Below are 15841 nucleotides of genomic sequence, written 5' to 3'. Positions count from 1 at the left end.
TTCTTCAGAATGTCTCTCCCATCTATCACTTTCTTATCAGTTCCATGCCTCTCAGGCTCCTTGTCTCCTCATCTTCCCTCCAACCTTCCCTAGACACTACTGCCAGGGAAATCTTCCCTAAACATCATTTTTTTCTCTTTCTTCATCATCATCGATCAGCTTACTATCCTACTGAAAAAACTTCAGTGACTCTGGATTTCAAGTCTAACTCCTCTGCCCAGCTTCTAAGGCCCTGCATAATCTGGCTCACCCAATCTACTCAATATGATCTCCCAGTAATCTTAGGATCATAGATGTAGAGCTAGAAAAGGACCCCAGGGGCCATCTTGTCTAAGCCCCCAATTTTACAGATAAGGAAACTGAGGTCTAAGAAATTTAAGTAAACCATTGTAAAGTTGTTTCAGTTGTGTCTGACTCTTCATGACCCCCTTTGGGTTTTCTCGGCAAAGATACTAGAGTCGTTTGCCATTTCTTTCTCCAGCTCATTTTACAGACGAGGAAACTGAGGCAAACAGGGTAAATGACTTGCCCAGGATCACACAGCTAGTAAGTATCTGAGGCTGGATTTGAACTCTGGTCTTCCTGACTCTAAGCTGGGCGCTCTATCCACTGTGCCACCTAGTTGCCCCATTTAAGTAAGTGCTCCTTGCCAAATAAGCAGAGGCAATAGTATTTGAAGAGCACTAAATCCAATGCCCTTTCCATTATCCCAAGCTGTTTCCCATAGTCCCTTCTGGGTCTTGTTCTAATACTCTATGATGTATCGGGGTGGAAAGGGGTGACATTTTTTTAAACTGTAATGGCCATGAAACATTTCCATGGGAGATGTGTGTGTGTGTGTGTGTGTGTGTGTGTGTGTGTGTGTGTGTGTGTGTGTGTGTGTAGGGATGTCTGGGGGAGGTGGAAGATATTAATATAAATAAGGGGTCAGCTAGCTGCTACACAATGGATAGAGCACTGGCCCTGGAATCAGGAGGACCTGAATTCAAATCTGGCCTTAGACACTTGACACTAACTAGCTGTGTGACCCTGGGCAAGTCACTTAACCGCATTGCCTACAGAAAAAAAAAAAAAAGGAATAGGGAAACAAACCAAGGAATGGGTGATGAGATATCGTGAAGCAGGAGGCAGGGTTAGTGATAATGGGGCTATGCTATTCATTCATTGTCAGTCTCTTTCCCCATACCTATGTGAATCAGAGTTTCTCTCCCTAGGCTGCTGTGCTCACTGGTACAGTAAGCTCCCAGCCTGTAAGCAATACCACTGCATAGCTAAGATCCAACTAGGTCTTACCTATTCTTCCTTTTACCTGCACTCCCAAACATATGTATACACCTTCCTCCTAAAACTAGGAAATGCAACTCAGTTGGTCCCTCTAGTCTAGCCTCTGATGGGGGAGGGGAGAGAAAATAGAGGCCATGAACTCTTGACCAGGCCAGCAGGCCTGTTGACAGCCTAGTTTACTCTGTCAGTTTATCCCACAATGTCTTGATTTTTCCACCCCACAGAAAGGAAATGACTCCCCACAAATCCTTTAGGACTCCTGGCATCCTCCCCAAATTTGCAATCTAGAGTTGGGACCTAGCTGTACTGGCTGTGTTTCTAAAACTTCTCATTAACAATCAGCCAGGAGACACAAGGAGCTCTTAGCAAAGACATTTACTAAGATGTTATATTAAGGATAGTCGCTACAAAACATCCTCCCTCCCCCACAAATGTGGGGTGCACTGTCTCAATGCACATAGTATCCATGGGAAGAATGAGCTCAGACTTAAAAGAACAATAGTGAGGCATATGTCTGGGATGCACATATAGTAAAGGTAAGTCACCAAACCCCAGGACACAAGGAAGAAAGAGGAAGTAGAGCCACAGGGGAGGAACAGGATTCAGGGTTCCACAAGGTTCAGGTTTATTTTGGGCTATGTCCCTCCCCAGGGGAAGGGAATCAAGTTCTGTGAAACCCAATACAGTCCCACCCTTTGCATAGACTGGGTCCTGGGATAAGAAACCAGACAGGAAAGAGTCCTACCCACTAACCCCACTAAAGGATTTGGAGATAATCTAAATGGCCATTTCTTCAGGAGAGTAATGTACCTAGAACTGTGTTTTACACCCAGTAGACACTTCACAAATATTCATGAATTGTTGTTGGAGCTCTCTAGGATGTCAGCTAATAGACCACAGCAAGCCCTCAACTGGAAATACAAAATACAAATAAAATTCTTTACCTCACTCTTAATGGTTCAGTCCTTTTCCTCCCCAAGAGGGACAGACCTCTCTAGAAACAGAGTTGTTCAAACATATGCTATGTACTGCTTTCAACATCTCAAGCCTCCCCTCCTCATCTTTAAAAAACCTTCACTAGACAGACCCGACCATCCCCTCAAGCTATCATCCTATATCTCTCCTCCCCCACGCTCAGTCAAGCTCTAGAAAAAGCTGCCTACACTTGTGGCCCCCACTTTCTTACGTTTCACTCACTCTTCAAGGCTCTGCAGTCTGGCTTCCAACCCTTATTACTCAACTGAAACAGCTCTCTTCAAAGTTCCCAACGGTCTCTTAAATGTCACATCTGACTCAGTCCTCTTTCTACTTGGTCCGTCTGCTGCCTGTGACACTACTGACCCCTTTTCTTCTCATCCTCTTTCCTCTCTGGGTTTTCATGGCAGCTCTGTCTCCTGATTATCCTCCTATCTGTCCAACTCATCCTTCTCAGACTCCTTTTGCTGATTCATTATCTATGTCATGCCCTCCCACCCCCCACCTCTGAGTTCTATTTTCCAAGCCTCTATCCTGGGCTCTCTTTTCTTCTCTCTCTAAACTCTCTTGGTAATACCTTCAGCTCTCATGGGGATAATTATCATTTTAGTCCAGATGACTCACAGATCTATACCTCTAAGATCATTCTCTTATGCTTGAAATGCTGGCTAGCATTACCAACTGTCTTTCGGACCACTTCAAGCTGGATGTTCCAGAGGCATCTCAAACCCAACATGAAATAAATGTAAAGCTCATTATCTTTCCTCTAATTCCCATCTTTCTTCTAGTTTCTCAGATTTATAACCCTGGCACCATCCTCACTCTCCCTCACCCGTGTAGCCAGTCAATCATCAAATCTTGCCATTTCTCCCTCCAAAAACATGTCACATCTAACCTCTTTTCTCTATTCACACAGCCATCACTATAATGACAGCAGCAACAACAACAAAATAATGACTAATATTTATATCGTACTTAAGCTTTGCAAAAGCACTTTATAAGTATAATATCATTTTATCCTCCCAACCTTGACAGGGAGGTACTAATATTGCCCCCATTATACAGAAGAGGAAACTAAGGCAGACAGAGCTTAAGTAGATCCTCATTACCCTTCATCTAGATTATTGCAAAGGCTTCCTAATTTTTCTCCCTGACTCAAGTCTCTCCTCACTCACATCCATTGATGCCACGGATGCCGAAAGGACTTTCCTTAAATGGAGATCCAACTACATAACACCTCTAGTCAATAAATGCCAGTGGCTATTTGTTGAGCCTAGAATACAACATAAACTCTTCGGTTTAACCTTTAAAGCCTTTCACGATCTGGTCCCAACTGTCTTTCTAGCCTCGCTCTATATTTCTCCCCCTCTAAACTTTAGGATAGGCAGCTAGGTGGGCCCAGTGGATAGAGCACCAAGACTGGAGTCAGGAAAACTCCTCTTTGTGAGTTCAAATCCAGCCTCAGACTTACCAGCTGTAAGTCATTTAACCCTGTTTGCCTCAATTTCCTCTTCTGTCAAATAAGCTGGAGAAGGGAATGGCAAACCACTCCAGTATCTTTGCCAAGAAAACCCCAAATGGAATCACAAAGAATTGAACAGGACTAAAACACAACTCAACAACAAAACACAACTCAACAACAACAAAACTCTAGAATACAACAAAACTGACAACAAAGCTCTGCTCCTCTTATACAGCCCTCAATCTCCTACCTCCATGCCTGGAATGCACTCCTCCTTCACCTCTGCCTCAATGCATCTCTCTCTTCTTTCAAGACACAGTTCGAAAACTAGCTTCTACATGAAGCCTTTCAGCTTCACGAAGTTTCCTCTCTTCCAAACTACCTTGTACATATTTAGACTTTTTGTCTTTATATTTACTCTGCATATATTTCTTTATGTGCCTGTTGTCTCCTCCAATGGAATGGAAGTTCCTTGAGAGTAGGGAATGTTTTATTCTTTCTATTTGCACTCCCAGACCATAGCACAGTGCCTGGCACACAGTAGGACTTAATAAATGCTGTTGATTGATGAGAAGACCTAAATGTACCCCTGCTCCTCATCCCCCAGAGATCTATCTCCAGACCCAGCTGATATAGTTCCCACCTTTGGGTTAAGGTAGCAAAACTCCCTGTTAAAGAACAAATATTAAGGGTAATGAACCAAGCTATTATTAGCCACTTTATATTAAATATTATTAGTAGGTTATTATTAGCAACTTTGTGTAAAGTAGTAGTACTTTGGCAACAGAAGAATTTTTCAGATTAGTTCTAGTAGAAATCATGACCATAAGGGGACTGGACACAAGACTAGAAGTTTTGACTTAAGGTTTCAAAGATCTGGAGTCTTGGATACCACCCAGGTAGATAATTATACAGGAGGGAAATGAAGGAAAGACCCTTGAGGAGCAAGAGGGTAGAGGACACAGAAGAGGAAAGAGAAGAGTGGAAGATCAATTTTTATTAATTGGCCAAGGGATGAGAAACACTTTTAATCCCCTTCCATTTCTACCTCACTTCTCTCCTCCTCCTCCTCCTCCTCCTCCTCCTCCTCCTCAACCTTCTTCCCTTCCATCAGCAGTTAAAGCTACTATCATCCATTGTCCTCTAACTGTATTCAGATGGTGGTGGGTTGAGATCCCATGCTCCCAAACCGAATTCTTTTAGGACAAAGACCTTGTCTTCTCCAACTGTCTCCCCTGCAACACAGAGGTGTAAACATTCATTCATTCATTAAGCCTTTATGAAGTGCCTGCTATGTGCCAGGTACTGTGCTAGATACTACAGATAAAAAGACAAAAATTAGTCTCTGCTCTCAAGAAGCTTACATTCTATTGGGGAAGGGTCACAGCATGGAAAAATAAATAAAAAATATATACAAAGTATTTTCTAGTGAGCTGAAGTGAACTAGAACCTGCAGAACAGGATTACTCAATAAAGACTTGCTGACTGATATGATGACTTACAGGAATGTTCCTCCTACCTAATCCAACAAGTTAAGGTCTATTATCAGAAAAGTCACACACACACACCTACTACATGTCATTACTATTTCAATATCATTGCCTGACCCTGAACTACTATCAATGGACCCTAGGACGCTTATTTAAAAAAATAATTTTGGTCAAATTATTATCATTTTTAAAAATACACAAGCCTCCAAATTAGAGAAACTTTGAAGTTCCACATTGTCTCAGTTTTTTCTATCTGTGCCAGGAAAATACAAGCAGCATTTTCCAGACACAAATAAAAACCAGAAAGGAGGCTTTCCCTTCTACAAAATTCTGTTCTAATTCCTTATCATGGCACGCTAATGGCCCTGGATTGTCAAAAGCTATTTCAGGAAAGTGACTCTGGCAGCATCAACTATGCTGGGAAATATTTGAGAACTGTCCCCAAAGCAGTCTGATATCTGAGGATAAATATACCAAGTACAGACAGAGTTATCACCAATAGCTCGGGCAGTAGGTGACAAAGTCTTTGGCCATGGGAACTCATGATATCAAGAAAAATCCAAAATGGTCCTTAGTCTTATTTGGATCCCTTCCATAGGGATGAAGGTAGAAAATGGGGGCTTACTGAATGAATGAATATTCACACCTCTGTGTTGTGGGGGAGACAATGGGAGAAGGCAAGGTCTTTGTCCTAAAAGAATTCTGTTTGGGAGCATAGGATCTCCCACCACCTGAATACAGTTAGAAGATAATGGATGATTTTCTTAAAAGAAATGAAATTAAAAGATAAAAGGAAGCTCTACTCAATTTCTTGAGGAGGCAAACAAAAAATTTGGCAGAGCTGGTTTTATTATGAAACCAAAGGCTTCAACAAACATTTCATGGGATACTTGGTCATCTCATCTTATCATGCTCAATATGCACATAAGTATGTCATTAATTGACATCTGTTGAAAAGCATAAAAGAGCAAAATTCCATAAGAAGGACTTGAGGAAAATTCTCTAAATCAAGTTAACATTTACTTTGATGCTTGGTGACTTTAATGGCCACAGGAGAAGATGGAGAAAAAAGAATGTCAGAAATTATTACTTAGGTTTTCAGAAATGAAAGAGATTTAGGATTTTTTAGATTTTTAGGATTTTAGGCTACTTTGAAAACACAAGTCTATATATCATAAATACTTTAAGAGCATAAGGAGGCCCTGGACATGACAAACAATAAACAATAAAATACATACAAAAAAAAATCAAATAATCTGTGTCTAAATAGACAGGAAAATGACTACTCTCTGAGAGTCACAGCAGAATCAGCTGTCATTGTGTTTTCAGACCACTGATCAGTTAAAGGAACAGTCAAAATCAGCATTAAATTAGGAGAAAGGAGAAAGATGAGAAGACAGCCTTGAGAACATATTGTCTGACCTCTACAAATAAGGTAGGGCCAAAAAAGGGAAATGAAGAAAAACAAAGATTTTGACTCTAATTATCACCATTTCCTACAAAAGCTTAGCCATTGTAAAGTAGTTGCCACACTGCAGAGGCCAAAGGTACCCAGAAACTGCCTCAATCAACAAATATATGATACCTTTGCCAAATAGTATATAGAAGCCAAGGGTAACAAGAAATTAGAATACAAACTTATTCATAAAACAAGAAGAATAATGGAAAATAACTTGCAGTTATCACCTCATAAAAGAGTGAAAAGTACTAGAAGCAAAATCAAGTCTTCAAAAGCTTGGCATGAGCCTCAACTGAACCACATCATCCTGAGAGCATTTAGAGGCAGAACTGGCTGTGCGGCAATGAACAGAAAATGGAACAAAACTTCCAATGTCTCCATAATGATCTATTTTCATCATCATTGGTGACTCCATTTGTATCCTAACTCCTCAGTCCTTGACTACACAAAGAAGTTGAAATGGCATTTAAGACATTCTAGAGGAAACACAATCTTGGAAGCCTCAAAGGACCATTGGTAAGATATTTCAGAGACAGGAAGAAAATCAAAATAATAGAAAAATTCATAGAACCTTTGGCTACCCAAAAAAGGCTACCAAAAGAATCCTGATAACTACCAACTCATATGGTTACATTCTCACCTTTATAAAAATCACTATGAAAATAATCTATAAACACACTGAGGATAACCTTTATGAAAATATGAGAAAAGAATCAGCAGATGTTCCAAAGTAGTAATATACCACAAAACAGCTTTACGGCCACCCAATTCTCTGAGAGGCAAACAGAAAACAAGATATCCTGCTATCTTTAGTGTTTGTTGACTTACACACAACTATGCACATGAGCATGCATCTGCATGCACACACACACACACACACACACACACACACACACACACACACACACAGCCTTAAAGGCCCTTATCTAACAAGGAGGCTCTCAAGTGTATGTTATCACATATCATATAAAAGTCCTTGGCAAATGCCAACCATGGAGCTAACTCTGTTTGATGGCCCCCTGCTTACAAATATTGAATGAAGTATAAAAAAAAAGATGAGTGATTGTCAAAGGTGTCCATCCTATCATGGAGGATGGCCTACACAAGCTTCAAATGGAAGAGGAGACTATTCCTATAAATGGCAAGGTCCTTCAAATGCAACTGTTTGCAGATAATATTGGGTTGATTGTCATCCAGTCCCAGAACATTACAAGAACCCCTCAAGGGGAATCGTAATTACTCAAAAGACATAGACTTCATCCACATAGAAGAATTAAACAGATGAAAAAAATTGTCTATTATCTAAACAATTCCAGTTAGTCCATCAGTGTCTACATCTGAGACAAATACTGCAGAAGGACAAAAATGTTGGGTCCAGAACTGAATAGGAGGGGGAAAGTAGGCTAGATGACATATGGGAAAGTGTGGTACTTTTAACAATCACAAGCTGCTCCTTAGTGCAAGAACTCATCTTTTAAATACAAATATTCTCTTGGCCATCAAGCTGCAAAGATTACAAAGCTCAGAATACCACAATCTCTGAAGAGCTAAAGTCTCAGGTGATATAAAAGACAATGAAGAGATGCATTTTGCAGACAAATACTCAGCATATTTCTAAAAGCGATCTTACATGTAACAAATGCTTAATAAACATATGAGTTGACCTTATATGCAAAAAGTGCCATAAAGGATATCTTCCAGGAAATGTATGATTATAAGAAAGAGATAGGTCAGTCATGTGGTGAGAGTGAGGGATAATGGATGGCCCAAAGACTACTCTGGTACTCTTGGAATGTACAAAGATCTAGAGGAAGACGTCTAGCATAGTAGATAAGAATCATACATTTGAGAAAGGCCTAGAAACTCAATCCCTCTTAATTACCCACTTCCTTATATATCTATGAACTCCCATAATACACCCTGAAAACACCTCTTACACTAGCTTCTAAACAGGAATCCCTTACCACTAGTCCTCGGTACACCTTACTGGGCAAAGGTCCCAAACTACTGCCGGGCGTAGTCAGGTACTTCTGCGTGCCTTATACATAGTAGCCACTCCAGAAACCTGCTGGATTAAACTTAATCTTGTTAATAGACCTATGGAAACTTCGTACCAGAACTCCTAGATGTCTGTGTAATAGGAGAAAGGTGGCTGATTGCTCAAAGAGAAAGTTAAGGAGGGTGAAAGGGAAGGAAGCTCTCACTCTAGGAAGGTTGCTTATTTTGAAGGAAAGAACCTGAGGTCTCTGCCTGAAAGTTTTGTTTGGTAACTTACAAGTTATTTCTAAAGGGTGATCTGTTTAAAATGGGTTCCTGCAATGGGCTATCCTAGAGGAAAGGGCAACCCTGATGAACATCCTGGGATGAACCTGGTCATTCATTCATCTCCATCTCAACTGGACTCTGGCTCTCTATGACTCTTTAGGGCCTTTACAAGAGCCCATGAGAGAACCTACAACGTCTGCCTTTTCTAAACTCAGACCCCAAACAGTAGCTGACAGCATAAAATAGGGGGAAGACAAAAAATTCACCAACTCCACATTGGCCTCATTAATCCAAAGTAAATAGGTATGGTGTCTCAACACCCCAGACACTGAAGGAAAGGACTGCTCCAGTTGTAGAGGGCTCCAGGCCTCCAAACCATCTCTTACCCTGATTGGGAAACCAATGAGGATATGGAGAAGAAAGTTAAGAGAGAATACACAGCAAATAGCAAGAGAACTTAATGCCTGGGAACCTATTCCAAACAGGCCTGGCCAAAGAGACTCCATTCCTCCTTACCTTCAGCCTATTCAAGTATCTTTGTGTGTGCACCACCCGCAGGTCTTCATCAGTGGCTTCTCTGGCCTCCACCATCATGACATCAGCAAGGAAATTTTCTTCTGTAACCAAGATAAACCACACCCTTCACATTTCTTCCAAGAGTCAATCCCAGGGGAAAATCAGACCTTGCCTTGCCAGCTTAAAGCCTCACTGGTTATACCCTTGAGACCTTCAGAATCTGCCCCTAGTTCAAAATAGCTATTATTATACACACATGAATTGAAGTCCAAAGTCTAGGTCCATCGGCTGTTGATTCAATTCAATTCAACATATTTATTAAACACCTACTACAAATGCTGGGTTAGGCACTGGGGATAGAATACAAAAATAAATAGTCCCTTACCCTTGAGAAGTTTACCTTCTACTGGAGGATGGTCTTACACTCAGTAAAAATAAGACACTTTCACTCTCAGTGCCAGGCAGGAGGGACAGGGGAGGTGATATAATACAGTGCCACAAATATTAAGTACCTACTGTGCGCAGAGCACTGTGTTGGGGGAAATACAAAATTTCTAGCTAAAGAATTTCAAAACACAGTGCTGTACAGAGTCTAAAGGGGAAAGTTCCCAACAATAAGAAAAGGATCAGAGAAGATTATTGAGGATATAGCATTTGAGTTAGGTCTAAATGGGTGGTTAGAAAGAAGAAGGATATTCCAAGCAACAGTGCTGGCTATTCAGTCAACCAATAAACATTTATTAAACACTTACCATGTGCCAGGCACTGTGCTATTATTGGGAATAGCAAAATTGGGAATATAACTGGGAATGCAAAAAAAAAATCCAGCTTCTTTACCCTCAAGGAGCTTAATTCCAAAGGGTGAAACAATATGTAAATAAGTAGGTATGTACAAAAATAAGCACGCAGAATAGATGGAAGACGGAGGTGACAGTGAACTGTACAAATCTGTAAACTAGCACAATAGATATTTAATAAATGTTATTGCAAAATTTGTTATTCAGTTGTTTTCTAACTCTTTTGTGACCTCATTTGGGGTTTTCTTGGCAAAGATACTAGAGTGGTTTGACATTTTCTTCTCCAGCTCATTTTACAAATGAGAGACTGAAGCAAACAGAATTAAGTGACTTGTCCAGGGTCACACAGGTCACACAGCTAGTAAGTGTCTGAGGGTGGATTTGAACTCGCAAAGAGGAGTCTTCCTGACTCCAAGCCCAGCATTCTATTCACTGCCTAACTGCCTTGCTGTGCAAAACCATACTCCAAATATGGGGGGAATTTTTTTTTAATATGGGAAAGACAAATGGAAAAGAAAGGTAAAGATCCCTGAAAACCAGCTTCACCAGCATTTCCCATAGTCTCGCCACAGGATTACTTTGAACATGTCTGTTATTGAGGTCGGGGAGAAAGTCCTGCTTTTACCTTTCAAAAAATTGATGACTTTCCCCCATTTCCCAGCATCAAATGGATGGAGCTTCTCCAAGCCCAAGAACGTGATGTTGTATTTTGGAGAATAGATAATGGGCCAGCAGGTCTTTGACACTTCTTCATACAGGTGAGTGTTGTGAGGCCTTGAGGCACAGACAGAAAGAAAAATGGAAAGAATACCAACTCAGAACATACAGAATCATGGAATCTTTTTTTTTGTAATAGCAAGATTTTTTTCAAAATTGTATTTAATATTTTATTTTTCCCCAATTACATATAAAAACAATTTTTAACATTCATTTTTTAAAAAAAAATTTGAGTTCCAAATTCCCTTCCAACTTCCCTCCACTCCCTCCTCATCGAGAAGGCATGCAATTTGATATATGTTATACATGTGCAGTTACATAAAACATAGTTCCATATAAATCATATTGTGAAAGAAAACAGACCTTCCCCCCCCCAAAAAAAAACCAAGAAAAATAAAGAACAATTTTAAAAGTACGCTTCAATATGCATTCAGACTCAACCAATTCTTTCTCTGGAGACAGCATTTTTCATCCTAAATCCTTTGGAATCTATTTACGTCTTGCTGAGAATAGTTGTCATTCACAGCTGGTCATCATGCAATATTGCTGTTACTGTGTGCCATGTTCTCCTGGATCTGCTCATTTTACTTTGCATCAGATCATGCATGTCTTTCCAGGTTTTTCTGAGAGCATCCTGCTGGTCATTTCTTAGAATAAAATTGTAGAATCATGGAATTTTGAAACTGGGGTTAGGGGAAGGGGCACTTCAGAAATCACTGGGTTCAAAGCTCCCCAAACTCTTCCCATCTCTAGGAGGCAGCCATACCAAGTGCTTCACCAGTCCCTGGCAAAGGCATATGTCAGAACTGGAATCCTCCAAAAAAGAGCCAAAATTTCTAAGTTCCATATGACTACTGCCTTTGAAGTCAAGAGGACCAAGGTTCATATCTAGCCTCAGCCACTTACTAACCTGTGTGACCTTGGGCAAGTCACTTGACCTCTCTAAGCCTCAGTTTCCTCATGTGTAAAATGAGGGGGTTGGACTTAATGGCTTTTTGAGGTCCCTTCCCACATAAAATCTATAATCCTATGATCCTCACAACTGGAAGGTGCCACAAAAATTATTATTCCCATTTCACATTTGAGGATATTGAGACTGAACAAAGTGAAGAGATTTCTCCACAGTCCTTCAGCTGGTATATGTCTGAGGCAGAATTGGAACCAAGATCTTTCTGATTTGATAATCAACACTGTGAGTGATGCCAGAGCTTATGTTGTCCTGGTATAATGTACTAAAACTCAGTCGCCACTAGGCCACTTTGAGATGTCAGAGCAGGGTTTTGTTTAAAGTCATCATAAATTGTGACAATGCCACTGCCCCCTCCCCCTTATTTATCTCACAAAGTTGCTATGAAGAAGATACAATAGGGGAAGAAGCACTTGGGAAAATATGATACTTAAAAAAATTAAAACTACATAAATGAAGAGACTGGAGCAGTTTATCATACCTTTTCTATGACCACATATGGTCCCATGCATACAGAGCTATGTTTGACCCACCTGCCCAGGCTACTTCAGCGTTCTAACACAAACTAAAGACCAGGTCATTATCAATATCTACATATGAGCTACCAAATGGTTAATGGTGGAAGAGACCTTCAAGATCATCTGGTTCAAGCCTCTTTTCTCACCAAAGAGAAAAGTGAAGCCCAGAAGAAGAAAGTGATTTCCCAGGGTCAAGCAGTAAATTCATGACAGAGCCAGAAATAGAGCCCAGCCTCCAGACTCCCCAGTGCTATCTATGTTCTTCCCATGACACCACACTGTGATTTTTAAGACTAAATACTTAAACATATCAGAAAGCTTCAGTGTATTCTTCAGGAATGGAGAAGAGTCAAGAATAGAGAGGTCTAAAGAGGAGGAGCAGAATGGCTTTGCAGTAAAAGACATGGATTTGGAGGAAAACTACATTTCAACCTCTGGCTCCAGCTCTTCACTACATGTGACCTTGAGGAAGTTACCTGCCTCTTTGAGTTTATTTCCTCTCCTGTAAAATAAGGGGGAATTCTGCTAGGTTACCTAAGCTCTCTTCTAGATCTAAAGCTACCAGACTCATAAGCCAGAGACCCAGGCTCCTTGAGAGCCTCGTATCTCTCTCTGGCCACAGCTGCCATATGTTCGCCTTTATCCCGGGCCCAGGATCCCTATGGACCACGGCATTTGCTTTTCCCTCTCCTGCTGCATCTCTGGGTCCAGTACACTGGCTGTCCTTTTACAAAGGTCCTGTGAATCCCAGTGCCAACCACTGGCAAGGGCCACCAGCCCAACCCCCCCTCCCTTGCCCTTTTTGTCTTTGTTCCCGTTGACCAGAGAAGGCGGTGGACTGGGGCTACATTCCCAGAGTCCCTTACTGCTTTTATCAGGCTTTTCCTCTCAGAGGAGCAGTTGGGGGTGGTTGGGAGCAGAGAGGAGGACTCAGGGCCACTTAACTCCCCAGAGAGCCTCGATCCTAGGGGAAAAAAATCACAGCCCTCGGGGAGGCGACATGTCTCCGCGGAGGGCAGCCCATAAGATGCAGAGGCTGCAACCCCGAAGTCCACACCCAGGGAACAGGGCTCGTCACCTAGGCCTGCCACTTCTTGCTGACCCCCGCCCCTGGACCGGCTGTCTGTCCACGTGGTGGCCCCCACCCTTCCCACGCGCGGAGGAGGAGGCGGGGGCATCCAGTTTCCACTTTCCGAGGGGAGCTCGTGGCAGCCACGACTGCGATCCGGGGTGGACGGGCCCCGAAGCGCCCAGGTACTTGGTCAAGCTGCCAGGCGAAGGGACGAAAAGCCTCCCCGTTCCCCCGAACCCTCGGGTCGCTCTCCCTGGACACAGTACCCCAGCCCAGCCCCTGCCCGCACGCTACTCACATCCCCCCGCCGGGCCTGCGGCAGGCCCGCCACCTGCAGTCACCGCCCGGACTTTGTACTGGGCCAAGCCGAGGCCAGCGGGGCCAGCGCGGGCGGGGGCAGCATGGGGGACACGCCCCCTTACGTCACCGGGGCCAGGGCTTGGGAGACATGCCCGGCCCTCCGCAAGGCTGCATCACAGAAGGGTGAAAGCCCAAGTCACGCCCAGTGCTGAGATAAGGCCCCACCTACCCCAAATCCCCCACCCTTTCTCAATCTCTGGAGGAGGGGCTAAAATGAGGCCCCGCCCCCCGGTGAAATCCACAGTCTGAAGGTTTCCTTGTGGAATTAAAGACACTCGGGAATGGGCCAGCTGCAGATGATGGCCCTCCTTCCAATGCATGCTTCTTCTCGCTCCAGAGAAGCGTCAGCGGCTAAAGCTCTGGAAACCTGTCTGTAAAAATGGATCAAAGGATTTGGAGCTGGAAGTGAATTAAGTGAACATTTACCCCTCGACCTACAGATGAAGAAACTGAGACCGGGAAAAGTGGTAGGATGAGAGCAGCGGTCACACAGCTAGCAGAGCAGGGATTCAAATCCGGTTTTTCTACTTCAAATCTAGTACACACTCTGCTATCTAAAACTTGAGTCACAGAACGTTAGTGCTAAAACAGACCACAGAGGTGACCTAATCTAGATTCCTGTTTTTACGTATTTTTTAAGTGAAAATTTTTATATTCTATTTTTTCCAATTACGTGTAATTACAATTTTTAACATTCATGGTTAAAATTTTGAATTCCAAATTCTCTCCCTCCTTCCCTCCTCTCCCTCCTTGAGAAGGCAAGCAATTTGATGTTCATTATACATTTGCATTCAGGCAAAGCATACTGCCATATTAGCCATGTTTTGAAAGAAGACACAGACAAAACACAAACACACACAAGAAAGAGTAAAAAATAAATATGCTTCATAGATCCCTCTTTTTAAAAGATAAAGGAACTCAAGATCAGTATAAGGGGAAGTGAATTGACTTGTCTCCAGTCATCCAGTGAACTTGTAACAGATGCAGACAGGGATAGCTTCTACCCAGGTTTTCCAACTCCCGGTTCAATACTTGTTTACAGTGGTCCCCACAGAGTCCTGTGGAAGGGAGAACTCTATGTACCTCCTTACCTCAGAGCTCTTTTCTTCGATGCTTAGCAGAGGTCCTTGAGGTGTAGGAAGAGGGGATAGGGAGGAAAGGGACTGGATTACAGGGCTGCTGATGTTGGGGGAGAGGAGGAGGAAAGGCCAAGCCACTCAGTGTAGGGGTAAGTCTTTACTGATTGTGGGCACTATCTTGAAGAGACTTGTTGGAAGAGAATCGCATACAGGAGAGAGGAGGTGAAATAGAGGAAGAGGGGCAATCATAGGAGTCAATTATATGGGAGGAGAGGGAGAGAGAGGTCAAGTAAGGAAGGAACCATAGAATTTAGTAACTGTAGCTAGAGGAGCAATATTTATAAAGCACTAATTAGTTCCAAGCCTTAACCCCCTGAATTTTTGCTTTACCTCCATCTTAGTGGTAGCAAGACTAGGGAGGAAATAAGGAAGGAAATGAGCATTTATACAGCACCTACTATGTGCCTGGCACTGTGTTAAGCATTTACAAATATTATCTCATTTGATCCTCACAACCACCCTGGGAGGTAGATGCTATTATTATCCCCATTTTACATCAAAGAAAACTGAGCAGTCAGAGGCTAAGTGGCTTGCCCAAGGTCATACCATGAATATCTGAGGTCAGTTTTGAACTCAGCTCTTCCTGACTCTAGTCCCAGGGTTCTATCCATTGCACCACCTAGCAATCTCTAGTAGAGTATAGTAGAATGGAAAAACCACTGGATTTGGGATCTAAGAACCTGGATTTGAATCATGATTCTACCACTTACCACCTGTGTGACTTTGGGCAACTTATTTTACCTCTCCAGGACTCAGTTCCTCATCTGTAAAAAGAGAGGACTGCATTAGACATGCTCTGGGGCTTTTCAGACAAAATGGC

At 42.4% G+C, this 15841-nt stretch overlaps 1 protein-coding gene across 1 annotated transcript in view; it reads right to left on the bottom strand.

The window, feature by feature from the left end:
• The window catches only part of HDAC11 (histone deacetylase 11), a 50273-nt gene extending 36345 nt beyond the window's left edge, over window positions 1-13928 (bottom strand). Inside the window, exons 1-3 of the mRNA XM_020981247.2 lie at window positions 13821-13928; window positions 10874-11022; window positions 9452-9552 (exon numbers count right to left, since the gene is read on the bottom strand). Coding sequence (XP_020836906.1) covers window positions 9452-9552; window positions 10874-11022; window positions 13821-13822 — 252 coding nt within the window. The 5' untranslated portion in view covers window positions 13823-13928. The remainder of the gene's footprint in view (window positions 1-9451; window positions 9553-10873; window positions 11023-13820) is intronic.
• Window positions 13929-15841: the final 1913 nt, after the last annotated feature.

Source organism: Phascolarctos cinereus, unplaced genomic scaffold (assembly GCF_003287225.1).
Source record: "Phascolarctos cinereus isolate Bilbo 61053 unplaced genomic scaffold, phaCin_HiC Scaffold_4;HRSCAF=312, whole genome shotgun sequence".
Lineage (NCBI taxonomy): Eukaryota > Metazoa > Chordata > Mammalia > Diprotodontia > Phascolarctidae > Phascolarctos > Phascolarctos cinereus.
The sequence above is the reverse complement of the archived record's forward strand: the minus strand, read 5'-3'. Positions and strand labels throughout refer to the sequence as shown.